General features: G+C 34.0%; 1 protein-coding gene across 1 annotated transcript in view; it reads right to left on the bottom strand.

Annotated features, from left to right (window-relative positions):
- Positions 1 to 14,930, bottom strand: part of LOC128989847 (DNA-directed RNA polymerase II subunit RPB1-like) — a 44,372-nt gene extending 29,442 nt beyond the window's left edge. Inside the window, exons 1-7 of the mRNA XM_054411925.1 lie at positions 14,616 to 14,930; positions 5,806 to 5,938; positions 5,559 to 5,695; positions 4,604 to 4,762; positions 3,829 to 4,122; positions 3,157 to 3,317; positions 1,943 to 2,164 (exon numbers count right to left, since the gene is read on the bottom strand). Of these exons, the coding sequence (XP_054267900.1) occupies positions 1,943 to 2,164; positions 3,157 to 3,317; positions 3,829 to 4,122; positions 4,604 to 4,762; positions 5,559 to 5,695; positions 5,806 to 5,938; positions 14,616 to 14,696 (1,187 nt within the window). The 5' untranslated portion in view covers positions 14,697 to 14,930. The remainder of the gene's footprint in view (positions 1 to 1,942; positions 2,165 to 3,156; positions 3,318 to 3,828; positions 4,123 to 4,603; positions 4,763 to 5,558; positions 5,696 to 5,805; positions 5,939 to 14,615) is intronic.
- Positions 14,931 to 18,051: the final 3,121 nt, after the last annotated feature.

The following is an 18,051-nucleotide window of genomic DNA, read 5'->3' as shown; positions in this document are numbered from 1 at the left end:
TCTCAACATGGAGAGTCACATTAGATATTAAGAGTCTTTCACGCGTGAGTGAAAGACTCTTAATATCTAATGTGACTCTCCATGTTGAGAAAGGGGCCAGTGGCCTCGAAATATCCAGTGTTTATTTTAGTGATGGACAAGACCCGAAACTTCGAGATTTTTTCGAGATTTATTTTATCTCGAAGCTTCGGGCGGGATTAAAATGCTAACGGGATATTTTCGAGACGAGATTAAAAAAAAAAAAAAAAAAAAAAAAAAAAAAATTTTAATTCAAAAAAGATTTTTTAAACTGCTAAGTTTTTTAGCAAAACGTTAATTGCAAACTTTTAATTTAAAATTTAAAAAAATTTAAATTTAACAAAAATTAAAATAAAAACAAATTTAAAAATTAAAAACAAAAATTTTAAAATATTTTTGAAATTTTAAATTTAAACAAATTTTAATTTTTTGTTAATTTAAAACATTTGAGTTTTTTTGCTAAACGTAATTTGCAAACCTTTAAATTTAAAATTTAAAATTTTTAAAAATTTTATTAAATTTAAATTTAAAAAAATTAAATAAAAAAGATCAATTTCAAATCAAAAAAAATTTTAACTGCTAAGTTTTTTTGCAAAACGTAAATTGCAAACTTTTAATTTAAAATAAAAAATTTCGAAATTTAAAATTTAAATTTTTAAAAATTTTAAATTAAAAAAAATATATTTTAAAAATTAAAATTAAAAAAATTTATATTTTTAAAATTTTAAAAAAACTAAGTTTTTTGTGAAACGTACATTGCAACCTTTTATTTAAAATTTCAAAAAAATTAAAATAAAAAAAAAAAAATTTTTAATAAAAATTTAAAAAAAAAAAACTGCAAAGGCGTTTATTTAATTATTTATTCTTTACAAGGAAATATTGCTTCAATCATTTTATATTTTTTTTTGCATAGCAAATGAAAAGTTTTGTTAGTGTAAGCAGTGTGAGACATGTTTTACTACTGTAAACATATAATTTACTCCAAAATCATTCTATTAATAACACAAGACTTAAAATTGTTACTTGATACTTAACTAGTAATACTGTTGTTTTTTATATTTTGCAAAGTTGAACTATATTATACCAACTGACATCTCCATGTTTCCTATGCCGAAGAGTTATTTTTAATAAGTTAGGCCTTATTCGTTTCTTTTATATAGGCTACTGATGTTTTTATCAATGTTTTCAATAAAAGATATTTTTGTCTATTTTTTGCCAAGTTCTTAGAACTTGTAAATATATCTGAACTTAAAAAGTAGATATTAATTTTTTATAACTTTTCATTAAATCTCGTCCCGAAAAAAAATCTCGTCCCGCGGGAATTAAAAAAATCTTGTCTCGTCTCGTCTCGAAGTGAAAAATCTAGTCTCGTCCATCACTAGTTTATTTTGTTTGTTTGTGTTTTCTTCTGTGTTCTGTAGTGAATGAAGTGGGATGCCTACATTTTTTAAGGTAAGCCTGCTTATCCTATCCTTTCTCACACCTAATATTCTAATTTGTAACACTACTACATGTATAATTTCAAAGAGGGTTGGTGACCTCTTTTAACTTAGCATTTCCCCACCAACATAAGGCTTTAAACCTGAGCGAGGAACATAAGGGCCGTCCATTCAATACACAAGAATGGACTGTGTAGGACTGGATATGGAACTACCATGTAACCAACACGTCTAAGAATCTAAATTTGTATTAGCCTATCTACCACCTTCATAAAAAATCATGAGTTTACAAAGCAGATCAAGTAAGTTCAACTTAAGCTACACACAAAGTACAAGCAAATAAAAAGTATTACGGTGTTTTAGATTTGTATAACTTAGGCTACTATTTATGTCTAGCCCAGTGATATCTTAGAATCAGAAGAAAAACTATCAAAGAACAGAAAAGCTCTTAAGGATTCATAAGCTGACACAAGCAAATCTCTTACTTGTCAATGTTGAAGGGTGTGACTATCTCTGGAAATGTCATGTTCTGTGCTATGGAGCGAGGGACGCCGACCTGGTCAATTCGCAGGTTAGGGTCTGGAGTGATGACAGTCCGAGCGGAGAAATCCACTCGTTTCCCCATCAAGTTACCTCTTATCCGACCTTCCTTGCCCTTCAAGCGAGCCTTTATTGCTTTCAGAGGTTTGCCTGACTTTTGCATAGCTCTGTAAAAAATGTTTAAAATTAGTGACTTAAAAAATATCAAATAAACAAATACGTCGAGATTTTATTAGATAATTTTTTTCTGGGTTATTTTCTTAACACAAGCTACATGCTATATACCTTGTACACAAACATTAAAACCGTAACATAATTATTTTTTTAATTTGTGCATCCTACAATGCAACATTAAAAACACCATTGTCTTACATATTATTAAATTAATAAATTTTTGACCTAAGCCTAAGTTACAAATGAGGCTAATGAGTAATTTGATACAAAATAGTACATAATTAATAGGCCTACCTACTTATTAAATCAAATTTTTATTTTATGTGCAAGAAATTACTGTACCGTGATACATAACAAACAGCCTCTGCAACTTATAGTCACATGGCAAAATTTTAGCTAATTTTAATATTTGAGCCCAAGTATGGCTGCCTATAATGGTACTTAGAAAACAAAGATAAAGAAAATTAGTTAACTGAATTTTAAATTGTACTTTTTAAGATAAGGAAACCTACATACAGTAAAACCAATCAATCAATTATTTAAGATGGGGACGTCACCTAAACCAAATATGAGTGAAGGATGAGTGTAGGATGAGTGGCGCGATCTTGTAGTTAGTGACTAAGGCCAACATGTTCCTTGGACACAGCTGTTAATTAAGAGCCCAGACAGCCAATGGCAACTAAGGGACCTACAGTTTATTTAGGAGTCCGAACCACATTTTTTTCCTGATTAACAAATTGATCTAATTATCAGCATCCATTATCATGCACAGACAATAATAAAATGTGGTCTACTGGTTTTTAAACTTGATAAACATTTCTAGCACTGGTTTATGAGCATTCACAGCATTCTCTAGACCTTTATGACTCTCTATTCAAACTAACAATATTCTCGCTACAACAATACCAGCTATTTTTATCACTCAAACCCTACTAAGCCTTGATAATGTCGGAATATTAATTGCCTACTGTACTATAACACATACCTCGGCAGACCAGGCATGTCGTTGTCGACCAGTGTTGCCACATGGAACTGCAACATTTTTATGTTTTCCGCAATTACATGTGTCGCTGCACCAGCTTGCTCGTTTCTTTGGAGCTCATTGTTGCATTTTATGATATCTGACAGTTTGTGAGTCAAATCATCCTGGAATACCATATTTTAACATGAGATGTGATCAAGATATGAAATACAAACTGAGAAAAACAGGACTTGGATGTAAACCGTTACAAAATTACAATAGAGATTTATTTTTATACAGTTTTACATATCTTAAACACAATTTTGCCTGATTATCGAATGTATTAAAATAAAGCTTAAATAGGCTACATGTTTTTTTTTTTTTTTAAAGCTTGAATACACATTTTTGTAGAGGTGTAACATAATATGATATCGTGAACGATTAAAAAAACATCCCCATTTACAACATTGGGGCTAAATTTCATTTTATTTCATTTTTATTTTCCACGGCAATAAATTGTGATATTAGAGTTTGTTCTCTGTTTTCAATTTAAAATCTGCCATATAATTTTATTTGTGTGAAACTTAAATATTTTTCAGTCATTATTCTAGCCAAATATTTTTAGGAAAAAATAACCTAAAAATAAAAGGATGACAAAAAGACTGTATTAAAAAATAAACCATTTAGGGCACCAACCTGATTTCTTGCAGATCCGTACATGACAACTGCAGGCCTCACAGCTAGAGGAGGCACTGGCAGAACGGTGACTATCATCCAGTCAGGTCGGGCAAACTTGGGGTCCATACCGAGGATGAAACATTCCTCGTCCACAATGTGTTTCAATATCTCCCACACTCGCTCAGCACTCAGAGAGATCTTCTTCTCCTGAGAGTCTTCGTTGGCGTGTTTCCACTCGGCTGTGACGTCCAGACCAGTACGACGAAGGTTCGGCTGGTAACGACCACAGCCACCGTGGCCTTGCTTACGCGGCTGTAAATATGAGAGCTAAGTTAAAGAACCGTTGATGCTATTGAAGGGTAAATATAAACCAAAACATCAACCAAATAGTATGTCTTATGTGTAAGAAGCAGGCAATTTAATCCAAACATTTTATTTTTCACAATGAATCAAAAACACTTATAAGTCAGTTATTACTGACATACCACCAACCAAACTTTTTTTGTATATATAGGTAGCCTTATTATGTGTTTCAAATAGGGCTTCTTTAGGAGCTCTAAAACTGAAATTGATTTGTAATGCATCTGGCTAGTGGATAATTTTTACAGATTATAAATCCCAACTCTTGTATATCTGAAATATACAGCATAGCCAACCACTAATCCACTCATTTACTGGAGAAAGTTGATTCAATTGTGTTTCACATCATTGTAAATCTCAAGAAATGTAAAGAATACATCACTATTTAGCTGCAAATATTAGTTATGCATTACATTATTTTTTATTTATTTACCTGCTGATTATTTGGGTCGTCCGGATTATCTTTGTTAATGTCCATTTCATCACCTCCTTCACAAATGTTCTTTCCTTTACACAGGTCATAGACGAAAGTTAGTCGTTTCCGCGGTTGTCCTTTAGTCTTCATTACGATTTCTTTGATTTTGGGATGGCTCTGAAATAAATCATTTGACATAATATTATTACTAGTGCTAGAATTTGACAATCAAATTTATACAAAAATATTTTATAAACCCCAATGTATTTATGCATTCTTTCTTAGGCCTATAGGTATTCTTTTGAATTTTGATAACAGTGAGAGGTTTTGAAGTGACACTAAAAAGTTAGTTGGTAAAAGAGTAACCCCGGCATGTTTAGAAACTCTTTGAAAGAGGATTGATTACCTTTCAAAAGTGAAGATAGGTTATTTAGCAGTAACCACAGACAAATAAAATGAGACAAATGAAAATTAAGTCCTGCAGGAAAATATTTATTGGTAAGGCTGTTATCAAGCTAAGTTGTTTAATTGACACTGATGGGAGCCAATATTAAGCATTTTACCAGCCATTATGATGCTTCTTTGAGGTAGCCTAGGTTAGAGACAAACATAATCGGATGCCATTTTAAATGGATGTGTATGTTTTGTATTATTTAAGGACGGTGAGTAGGGAGGGCAATGGAAGGGAACCAAAAACTTGCCCCACTACTCTTCTCTAAATAAGAATCCCCTACGTATAATGTAAAATAGGTTCTAACGGTTCTTTTAGATGCCTGTTCGTAACAACAAAAGCAATGGTGGTGGGGAAGAGTACTAGCCTAATATGCATGTGCATAATATTAGTACCTATAGGCCTATAAAGTATAATAGTAGTAGTATTAGCACAGTTCCAATCTGAATCATTGGATTTATAGTAGTGTTGGGCTAATTAGGTTGTGTAGAGTTAGGTTGGTCGAATATTCAGCATACTTACTGGGCTAACCAACAGCTTTGAGCAGTAGAAGCAAACACAGCGTAGAATCTTTATGGTTTTTGTTACAAAACCAACATGGAAGACAGGTTTGGCTAGGTCAATATGGCCAAAATGTCCAGGGCATTCTGTCATGTTTCCTATAAAAAAGAACGTTGGAAATAATTAATTTTAGTGTTGAAAGATTCCAACAAATCTACATTTCTTTAGCAACAAAATATTTCTACACATGATATGACCATTTACTTACCAGCACAAGTCTGACATCTAGACATCCTGTCAATGACACCTTGTCTGGGATCCATCAGCCCCCCGAGTTTGGGACGTCCACCCTCCATTGTTTCGGGAAAGCGGATGCCCCCTTCAGTAACAGACATTCGACGCTAAAAATACAGAAAAAATCAATATAATTATGCATGTATAAATGGTATACACACTAAGATATAAGCTATTACCGTTGGTCTCATGCTAAGACCTAGACCTAATTTTTTCTCGGCTTGTTTGATGACCCCTGAGGCCCCAAACATACCAAAATCTGTTCAAAATCACATAACACATAAAAATTTAAAAATAAACTTAAGAAATTTCTCATTAGCAGGGCTATTTATTCATTTGATGAACTTTAATTGACTTTTCTTTCCCTACTAATCAAACAGGGTGTCTACTACATTCTGGATAAAAAAATTCATGGACAATTCCCGTACATTTAAGGACACTTTGCCGTAACCTTTGTCGGTGTCATTACCGAATAATTTTCCTGATTTGTCAAACTGTATTAATCTTGTTATTCACTGTAGTTGTACCAGAGTGAAAAGTAAATAATAATAGATAAGAGTTAAATTTCAAAATATAAATTTATTGAAAGTAAACAAACATAGGCCTAACTTACCTATACTTTAGGTAAAGCTTTTATAGTGTAACAGAGAAACGCAATCATTGTCTCCTGCGATAGCGACAAATATCTCCATCGGTCACAGAAACATAATAACATAGCTTATCCGATCCAGGCGGATTAATTTGGCATGACCTGGCACAATGTTAGGTTCTCGACTACTTTTGAAAAAAAAATCTTTAATGCATATTGTTAGTCAGTTCTTAGTACAAAATCAAGGTAGCCTATGGTAAGCGGCTACCAATAAGCACAGAGTAAGATTATTATATTTTCATTTGAAAAGTTAATATCGACACATTACAATCATTAGTTGTTTATCTTAGGTTCAATTACATTTTCTTAATATATTTTACAGCTCTTTCAAGAATCAAAATACCCAGGCCTAGACCTAATTATTTAGGAGGGCCTATATTTTTAAACTGAGTAACAATGAGGTTATAATAGCAGCAAAGTCACTATCATCATTCTAGTTCATAAGATTTATATTGCTTAAAGCATACAACTCAATAAATAAATATGGGAAACAAAAAACATTGAAACCTGAATAGCCAACAATATAAGACAAAGATACAGAAAATGCAATGACATAATTTGAAACCAAGTAGGCCTACATAGCGATAAAACATTAATGCAAACAACAATGCTTGTGGTTTTGTCAATTGAAAGATAAAATATCTATAAAAAAGGGTTTAACTTACAAAATAAGACTGTAGATTATTTACATGTTTAATATGAAACCATAAACAGTTTTATGATGGCACTAGGCAATGGCCACGGCAAATTGAATCTTCAAGACAAAAGTATAAGTAAGAAGTGAAATTTAACAGCCATTATAAAACTACTTATTATTTTCATGATAAAATAGGTTTGCGGTCTAATAATAACTACCCTAATAATAAATAAAGAAGTTGTAAAGGAATAAAAGTGATACTGATACAACTTTTATGAGCTAGCTGCTGAGTCAACAGTTCTTGGAAGTACTTGACTTGACACTTGATTGTAGTGATAAAATATTAATGGTTTGAGATTGCTAATGGGATTTTTATTGCATAATTACTCTAGTAATAAATTATGAAAATGTAAACAAACATCTGATAAACCTTTTATGTGCTCCTAACCAACTAGCGATCAATAAAATTATGACCCAATAAAAATTTAAGGACATAGTCTTGGTAGACACCCTGTCAAAGTATGTTTTAACTGTTAGTTTTATGTTCTTTTACAATTTTTCCCATTTACTATAAGCATGTATGTTTTATTATAACTTATAAGAAATGTGACACTATTCATGTATATATTTCTAATGTACTTGATGAATAAAGATAATTTGAATTGAATTGAATTGAATAAATGTGTGTTCGTTAGCACAATAACTCAAGTAAAAATAATTCGATTTTGACAAATCTTGATACAAATGTTTATGCCTAAACATATGTTTATACAAACGAGTTCATGAACCAGCATGATCAGACTAAGAGAAAGGAGTGTTATTTCCCCATTTTAACGCAAAATATAATATTTTACAATATCTTTTCAAACCATTATTAGAGCTTTAAAAAGCAAAAATAATTTTGAATGCTGAAGCGTTGTTGTACGATCAATAGAGATAATTAAAATCAGACTTAAGTTAAATGGGCTACTTTAAAAAACTAATACTTTAATACTTTTCAATGAAAGGGTGACCATACAAAGTAGGTATTTTAACCCTCCGAGTGTCCATAGTTTAGGCCTTAATGTCCACCTATTTTTGGCCCCTTTGCAAGGTTTTATTAAAACGGATCTGAGAAGCTTAAAACAATGTCAATTCTAATGTTCTATATACCATTTTGTTTGGAAAATCATGGGCTTCAATATTATATATAAAACATAAGGAACATTTTTTCAAAAAAAAAATTTTTAGGTAAAAAAAAATATAATTTCGAAAATTTTCAAAAAAAAATAAGTGTGCGCTCAATGAAATTGTATAAATTATAGGCCTATAAATATTTGAAAATAGCCACTTTGTTCTAAATTTAATGAGGATTACAAATATATAATCATATAGCGAGGTAAGTTATCAAATAAATAAGTTATGAGCGAAAAACGGATTTCAGTACATAGCGTTTAGCTAAGAATGCATAGCCTAACCATAGCTAGGAATCTGGCTGATAATTTACATCAATATCACTACCTACTTCTTCAGGATCATCAACCAGCACTTCAAAACCACTTAAATCTTCTTAAAATGCACCACGTATATCACTACTTTTGATTTTTAACACTAAAACAATGATAAACGTAATAAAACACATCAGTCATCGGTCCGGGGGAACCTAGCTGTTTACAAATACACGCACGTCAGCTGTCTGCTACAATATTTTCGGAACTAAAATGAATAGCGCTTAGAGACAGACCTCTGGAGAAAGCTTAGAATATTACGGAAAGAACGATACCTAACTCGATCCAGTTCAATCCGATTCAGTCAGTCATAGAGCCTTCGCCGTAAACGATGTTTGTGCGTCATAAAAGTGACGCGTGACCCTACACAAAGTGTGTTGTGCGTCATTTTTATGACGCGTGACACTCGGAGGGTTAAGCCAAGTATGAATGGAGATATGAGATATGAGTGTAGAGGATGAGTGGCGCTCTAGTTATCGGTTGTAGTTTGCTAGTTTAAAGAAACATTTTAATCATTCTTCATGGATATTTTGGTAAAATGCAGGAGGTTGTGTACTAGTAAATAACTTACTAGACTTTAGACTTTTTATACTTCTTGGATGCAGGCTTGGGTTTGAAACCTACGTACTCCTGTGAGTGAGGTTGAATCCCTGTTTGGCCTCTGATGTGAGGCGGCAACACTCAGACCTACTGACACTTTTCAAGTTGGTAAATGGCTTACTGGACTGTCCGGATCTACTCTGCGGCATCCACTTGCATATACCGACAAGAACCCGTTCCAAAACGATATTCTGTAGACGCTACTAAACCACCTACTATGCATCAAACAGTGGCCAATTGAGACTTCTACGTACTGGGAGTAATGTCGCAATCCACCTGGACTTCTTTCATGACTCATTGTCCTCGTTCCGGAGAAAGGTCGCCTCCCTGCTTAAGTAATATTTAATAATTCTGGTCACTAATGTAGTATCTTACCTTCTCTAGCTCTAGTCATAATTAATCATTCCTGTTGTTGTTGACAAGTATTACCGCTTCATTGCTATGTTATTGTTAAATTCAATTGTTTACCATGTTGCATTACTTATCCATAACTTTCTTTCACTTTCTATTGTTATCGTTACTCCTTGTCGCTTTTGTTATTTTTGTTATTTTTATTCTTATTGTTATTCATGATTGTTTATTTATATAGTATCTATTTACTTATTACTTGTTATTCATTCTATTATGTTCTTGCTGTTACCACTTTACTGTACTACTTATATACTGTACCACTTTCACTGTTGCATGAATTTTGCCATCCTACAACATTGTAGGCCTATTCATATTTTGTAAACTGGTGTAAACCAGTGAGAGAAATAAATAAATAAATAACTTAAGTTAGCCACCAAAAATTGTTGAGGGAAAATAATTTGTTTCTAGGCCACATTTAACACCCTGTATAGGTCTAACATTTCTAAATGAATAGCCTATGAAACATTTGACAAGTGTATAAGTTAAACACCCTCGCTGCAGCTAACTTGCAGACTAAGCAAATTTTCATTTATCTGATCGCTTCCCATAGTCCGATCATGCTGGTTAGCGAACTCGTTTGAATAAACGAAGGGTTACAAGTTTGTACTAAATTTCATTGAAACCAGATCATCTTTAGGTATTCAAGTCATCGAGCTTATAGACACGTATAACTTAGGCTATTTATATGAATTTGAACATATAACTTATATGGTGTTTTTGACCTCTGGGGACCTCAAAACAAAAAAGTAAATCAGTCCCGGGTCGAAGTCTTAGCATGAAACCTAAAGTGGTGTAGCTTTTTTCCTATATGGGAAATTCGCTAAAATAAAAAATTTTGAGCAACATATTCAAGAAATGGATGCTTATTCTATGAATAAAAACATATAACATAGGCCTACAATAGGCCAACCTAATTTAAGTTTTGATGTTGAAAGTAGAAAATTGTTTTAACTTAGATTAATATAACAGGATAGAAACTTCATGGTTTTTCGTTTGATATGGTTTGTAAACAGGGTATGGACAGGAATCAAAGTTTAGCCTAAAATCGTTAGCCTTAAGGCTACGGCCACACATGGCAACTTCAACAAAGAATGGAAGTGTGTAACATTAATTATATGGAGACGGCCACGCTAAGCAATCCGCAACCACCGCCGACAGAATAATAAACCAGGACGATCGGATTTTCAGTCCCGCTGACAAATATGCTCCCCGTGTTATCTTACGACACTGGACACACTAGGCGACAAGTCACTCCCTTAAACACACAGTTCATGTAGGTAGGCCTACTGTTTAAAGTATTGTTCAGTTTTAGTCTCGTGCAGTGGTAAGTTAAAATATAGAAAATAAGTTATGCAGTTAAAATACAGATATTTTAATCAACAAAATAAGCATGCACAACTTATAGCTTATGAGATGTAGTGTATGCCTCATCTACTTAGATAAGGCATACGACCGGCAAGCAAGATGATGAGCAATTGTTGGCGAGGCAAAAACCCTTCTAGGATATCAATGGCCATGAGAGTTAAAGTAAGAGTGAGTAGTTTGAAATAAAACCCTTAAGGATTTTAGAAGAATGTCTTCTCTTCAATGTTAAATTATTAGCATGTCTAACTTATGCTGTTACTCCGAAAATACTAGGCATAAAAAAATAAATATCCTACAATCAATTTACAATTTTAAAATACATCATCCCCAAACAATGTTGTTAGGGAGTAATAAAAATCATGATTCAGGGAATTCACTACAGTTCCTCTTTGATTTGGGACATTCCTAACCTTACATTTTGCAGGCTTTTGCGAGGTTATTGGATCGTAATGGAAAATCCACAGTTGAATTCATCATGAAATTCCGCACAGTTTGAGTACGGTACCTAACTCAAAACATGACTTTTGGGCAAAAAAGTGTTTTTTTTTTCATTGAGTGTTACAAACAGTTGGCGAGTTTTGCGAGGTTTTTAGATGTTGGATCGTAAGCTACCTACCTAATAAAAAATACACTGTTTAACCCTAGCAGTGGCCAATTTTAGATGCATGGAATGGCCAACCGTTTTGACAATTTTACAGCCACCGTTTTTTTGAAAATTCGTAAATATTTAACCGTAGGTAGAAGTAAAACTAGCCAACCTCATGTTCTTTTGTTCCCGGAAAGAACAGGAGATTCTATTAATTGTAATGTAATAATGATTTAGGGGGTGTAATCTTTCAGTAAAGTGAAAAGAATAAAAAGAAATTAGAATTTTTTTTGAAATTTCAAAAGCAGTCTGGGTATAAATTTTTCTAAAATTTTGTATGGGAAATTCATTTTACACATTTTGTAGACAATAATTCCCTAGCCTATAGAAATATAAAACACGTTAGGAAAACTTTTGTAAGTTTTTATGGGCGTAGGTAAGCCTAGATAGGCTAATAACAAACGGAGAACAAAAAATTGAAAACCATAGACAGTGTTATAAAAAAAACACTGTGTAAATAATTATTAAATAATATTTAATAATTAGGTATATAACTATATAATTTTTTTATATAGTTTGTGTTGTAAAAAAGTTATAATAATGATATTTAACATGTTTGTAAAGCTAATGAAGTAAGGAATCCAAAAAAGTCATAAGTAAAGCTTCTATGATAAAAATATTATTTTATTTAGGCTATAAATATTTTGTAAATAAAATAGGCCTTAGCCAATGTTTTTATATTTTAGCAAATTTTTGTGAGAGAAAAAATTTATAGTAGGATATTTAGTAAAACATTTGTAGGCTACTAATTTTTTTTACTTCAAAACCAACATAATCATCTTGTAGTGTTTTCAATTACCTACATAAAATGTATAACACGTTTGGGGTAGGCTAACAATTTTCGTTGTACGCCTTAGGGGCATAATAATATAATAAATGGAAACCGCAAGAAAAATACAACCTTTTAAAAACACTATTTCACACTATTTAGAAATATTCATGCACAATAAAATGCAAGAAGATTCTGTTATATACACGTACACATTTCTCTAACACTATGAAATAATAACAAATTTAGTAATAAATCACGACACACACAGACGGCACACACGGACAGCACGAGAGCAATGACTCGCCGACAACACGCAGTGGCGGATACAAGTCACATTGTGTATGAGACCTTGACAGTATTGACACACTTTCGTCGTCTTCCTGAGAGCAAAAGGAAATAACCATGAGCAAAAGGCTGTCACTCTCAAAAGCGTTATTTCCTTTCTCTTCAAAATGACATATTATATGACTAGTAATAATAACTTACACTGTATCGAATTCATTTTTTTTTTCGTACTATCGTAGGTATTGCGATGGTTGGCCATTTGTTATAATTTCCGAAAACAGCTGTTTTCATAAAATCGTAACTGTCGTCCAATCAACATTTTGTTATAAAAATCAATACCACTATGAAAATATAATCTCGAAGGCTATCCAGTGGTACCACACGCAACATCCCAAGACTAAAATTACCCAAACAGGGTAATACCAAACAAGTTGAGTTTTGACAGTTCCCAAGTGTCAGCTGCAAAAGTCGTGCCGCTCCAAAAATTCATTTGATTTCTAATCGTCGTGACATTAAACGTATATGCTACTGTACATGGTTTGTTTAGGGAAAATGAAAGTTCAGAATGTGATCTTTCGAATGGTATGGGCCTACCTAAGTTATATATTGTTCAAAATCTGAGTTGTTTATATACAGTAGGCCTAAGTGGTTTTTTACCATTAAAAATATTTTGGCCCATAGGCCTAGGGCCTACTATCGCATTACGATGGTGGCCATTCTAGACATCACAGCAACTGATCACGTAGGTACAGCTCGTGACACCTAAGCTGGCACTTGGCCTAGCACGGGCAGTGTTGGCGGGAGGAGGGTGGAGGTAGGGAAAAGACCGGACTGCAAACATGTCCGCTGTCTCACGGGGTTGACTCCTCTTGTGTTATTTACTTAAGCGCCTTCAGATGGGTCACGAGGACAGTTGATGCAACCCGCATGATGGAACATAATGTTTTTGAGATAGGTACTAGTAGCGACCGGCCAAGTGCCAGCTTAGATGTCACGAACTGTACTTTCCTGTTATCTGGTACCTGTGAAAATATTCTTTAACCACAAATACGTAACTTCGTCGATCCAGAGTCCGGAGCACATACTACCGTTTAGGTTAGGTTAGGTTAGGTTCGTTTACTTACAATACCGGTACTCATGTTACTGATAAACTAGTCTAACCTAACCTAACCAAAGTACAACCAGGTACCAGATAACAGGAAAGAATTTTTTCGCAGGTACCAGATAACAGGAAAGTAGGCCTACCATCACAGATTATAACTTATGATCATTGGCCACTGCTACGATTAATTAATTCGTCGTTGAATTCCACAAAATTTCAGTAGGCCTACCACCAGCATGACTTGTAGGTACGCAAAAAGGTGTTTTTCCGTTTTCCGCTATTTCGGGAGTGGGTGTTTTTCCGCAAACAATTACTATCATTTTTGGAATCGGCGCTAAAAAACAAACTGACTAGGCCTAGGCCTAGCCTAAAAAAATATTTTTTAGAGCGTTATCTGGAGGTCGACTTAAGTTAAACTTAAATACCGTTAGGCCTGCCAACGTGTCAAAGATAGCCTACATATTTACAAAATTGTAACTTTGTGTGGCCTTATTCTTATTTATTATGGAGCACTATAAAATTTAAACTTAGTGGTTGGCCCTCTTCTTGGAATGAACCACAGCAGAAAATCAATAGGGCTCGGTAATTAAGCATTTTTAGGTGACCATGGGAATCAATGGTAATTCACACAACACCAGAAACTGGATTTTTTCCCTGAAATCAATGGTGCAAGACTTTATGCAGAGTCAACAAGTTTTTAACAGGCCTAGCCCGAGGTCTGTAACTTATTGCATCACAGCCGTCCTTTGTGTCAAACGTTGTGTAGTTTACTGACATGAGAAAAGGATTCAAAGCATAAGCCTTACAATCTTCAGTAGAATTGTACTTACAATTTCATCTGGAGACAAAATTCCGAACTGAACTCGCTTGACAGACCTCAGTGGGGCCTTGGAATCTGTACACAACGCCATTTTGAGGACTACTCAATGGAGTAAGCAAGCACCCACAGTGGATTAAGGTGGTTAATAAATCTTTGAATTCTTAAGCGTTTATTACATTTTCTGTTATCAGTTAAGAGGTGCGAGTTTAAATCAAAATGAGTGAGGAATACAGCGTCATTCCAGCTGTCTCTGTTGGAATAAACAAGTCTGACGTGAACGAAAACTCTTTCAAGGAACGCGAACTTTCACGACCAGTCTGCGCGCCCTGCGGCTGCGCACTCTGAGTGGAGGGAGGGGGTATCAAATTTGCAAAAACAAGCAAACTCCCTCCACTCAACTTGTCAGTCTTACCAACCTTGCCTCTGCCACTCTGCCAGTCAACCATAACGCATGGATCACATACGTAATTCAACACCACCAAACTTAAAATACAAGTGGATGAGGTTGCGGTTGCACTGTCACCGTCATGGCAGCTCTGCTAGATAACATGCTGTACATTTTTGGATGGTACCAACTAGGGGAATCAAGCAGCTCATTGGAGGCTTAATTACAACCCCTGTTCTTATAGTTATAATGTACTAATTACAATCATAGATACGGTAAAACACAAAACACACTCCCTCAGTAGATTTCTCATCCTTATGGATCATCTGGGGATCAATGCTATTGTTAGTTCTGTCCGGTGCACTAGTAGAGGTCATGTTTTATTTACAATTTGTTTCTCAGTCATTGAAAACCTTGTTTAACCAAATAAAACGATCTTGTTAATCATAAACAATTACTCGTCCCCTAGTCATTTAACTAAACAGTAAAGCACAAAAAATGAAATTACCCCTAAAATAATAGATATTGAATTTCGTCGCCACTATAGCGATCGTTACCGGACATCAACTAGACACGAAAAACGAGCTTCAAAATTTATAATAATGGGATAAGTCTACTTGTGTTGGTTAGATTAACCTTTGACAAACCGTATCCAATACTCAATGGTTAACCGTTCAACCCTAATACATAAAATAATCATATTACAAGGCGGCCAACGTATCTCAATGCTCTTATTCAGAGCTATCAGTGCAGTTGTAACTCAGTGTTCAAACAAAACGCAGTTTAAAACTTTAATAAAATGGATTATCAAGCATAAATATTTTTGATTAAATCTGTAAAATACTCATGGATCTCGATTAGGTTACCATACTGCTTATAGCATAATTCTGGCATACAAAACAGCTCTCTTGCGTGAACATTTATCGTGTGCAGCAAAGTGACACTTCACCCACTAGTTACACAAATAACTATTTCAATGATTCAAGATCCAATACACGAAAAATTTACCACGCAAAAAGAAAAAGGCTGTTTAATATCGTGGCAAATATTTCCCCAAACCGTCACAATTTCGAGAAGTCATATTCTGTTCTCAAAAAATTGGCTTCCATTATTTGGAATTCCAAAGTGCGCGGACACTAAGACAGTGGCATTAATGTCTCTTTTAGATTTATAAATAAAACGAAACCTATCTAGAATGTACAGTAATAAAGAGCATTACACTAACGATAAATTTAGGTAGGGCGACTTGCAATGTTGCGTAACTCCAAAAGAATAATTCAACATAAATGTAGAATCTATGCATTTCATTTAGAAGAGTGTTTTACCGTTTTACTGTCAAATATTGTTTTTAATGGTAGATAGGACCATTTAATGAAATGGCGAGCTTGCTCCTGACAAAATGCCACCCCGACAACGTTCCACTTCGACAACGACACCCCATCACCTCCTTACATGTGTATACGAAGGGGTTGCCAAGACCACACTAAGTAAAGTGTGGTTTTGGGTGTGCACCTAGGTGACACATCAACAAGTGCCACACTGCCAAAAGACATTTATCTTTAGTGTTGTCGTACAGGTGTTTACCCAGTGGTTGTCGTGCATGCTCCCGTCTAGGTGCCACGGTGCTTACGTAGCGCCTACACCACGCCGTAACTACATGGCGCTCCCAGCTGTGTGTGCCAGAACCTATGGTAACCGTAGTGCAGCTGACGGTCTATATTTACTCATGAACTTAATCAGCAACAAAAAATAAGGCAACAAATAGAATTTGTGACACTAGCGCATTCTGTGTCTGGCTCTCAGAACTATGATATTTTTAAATAAAAATTGATACTGCAATATTGTGTTAATAACATGTTGTAAATTTTAGTAACTAAGAAGATATTACCTAAACATTTTAAAAACACAATTAAGTTATTCTTATGCTTCTACTGGGATTAATAACCGAAACTGTTTTGGAATATAATAAATTTTATTATTTTCCAAAAAGTAAAACAAGTTGGCTTACAAAAAAATCGAACGATCCTTTTAAAAAAATAAATTGTTACCGGTACCTAAATATCAATTTTATAACCACAGTATACTATATACAGTTACATTTATTTCAAATAAGTACCGTATCTTGTTACAATAGATTTTGATTGATAAAAGAATTTGTACGTAAAACTAGAGCATGGAAAAGCCAAAATAACACATTGAAATTTGAAAGTATAAAAATTCAGTATTTTTTTTAAACAAGACTATCTAGTATAGTTCTATCGGAATATATTAAAATAACATAGTGAAATTAAGGACTTTTTTGATTCCCAATATTTTGGTATTCTGCAATCGTTATATAATGTTAAGACACGTCATTAGTCACTAGTCAGTACTTAAAACATTTAGTTGATTCAGACTTGATGCTTGGTCTGCACATTCAGGGAATGATGAGTCAGAAATTTACTAGAAATAACTTATATTGAACTAACCGTAACTCCTTGCAACTTGCAACTTTTCAGTTACAATCGATAAAATACAAGAGCTGCCAAAATTGTCATACACCAGTCTTTGCAAAAACTGAATTAAAAAATTAAACCAACTTATTACTGAAATAGAAAAAATATATCGAATCCTCGTTTTTGAATAGTGGTCGTTGGTTGACTTATGAAAAAATGTTAACTAAGTTAACACGTGTATTGTGACTTCCCTGGGGAAAATATTGTTACTTTTGAAGGGACCTAACTGTTTGGTACGGTATTTAGTTTTTTCAAATAAGTTTTCCACCGTCAATCTAGTTTTGAAGCTACTACTAAACTGATACAGTAATGAAGTTGCATAAAACACCCAACAAAAAGGAAACGTGCTGCGTGACAGTTACGTAATAGTCAATTACGTGCGGGCAAGCCGGTAATTTAAATTTTTGAGGTTAGTTGACTGGACTCCAGTCTGGACTGGAGTCGGGATTCGGGAACGGGAACGGGGGGGGGGGGGGTTTCGGTCGGGATTTTGGGTACGGTGACACAAAATGGCGGGAGGGGGATTCAAAGGAAATAGCTGAGTTGAGGTTGAGGCCAGTTTCCGG

Source organism: Macrosteles quadrilineatus, unplaced genomic scaffold, assembly GCF_028750875.1.
Source record: "Macrosteles quadrilineatus isolate MER2022 unplaced genomic scaffold, UCM_ALF_1.0 Scaffold_3__2_contigs__length_128488019, whole genome shotgun sequence".
Classification (NCBI taxonomy): domain Eukaryota; kingdom Metazoa; phylum Arthropoda; class Insecta; order Hemiptera; family Cicadellidae; genus Macrosteles; species Macrosteles quadrilineatus.
Note: the sequence above shows the minus strand (reverse complement) of the source record. Positions and strands in the feature narration are given on the sequence as shown.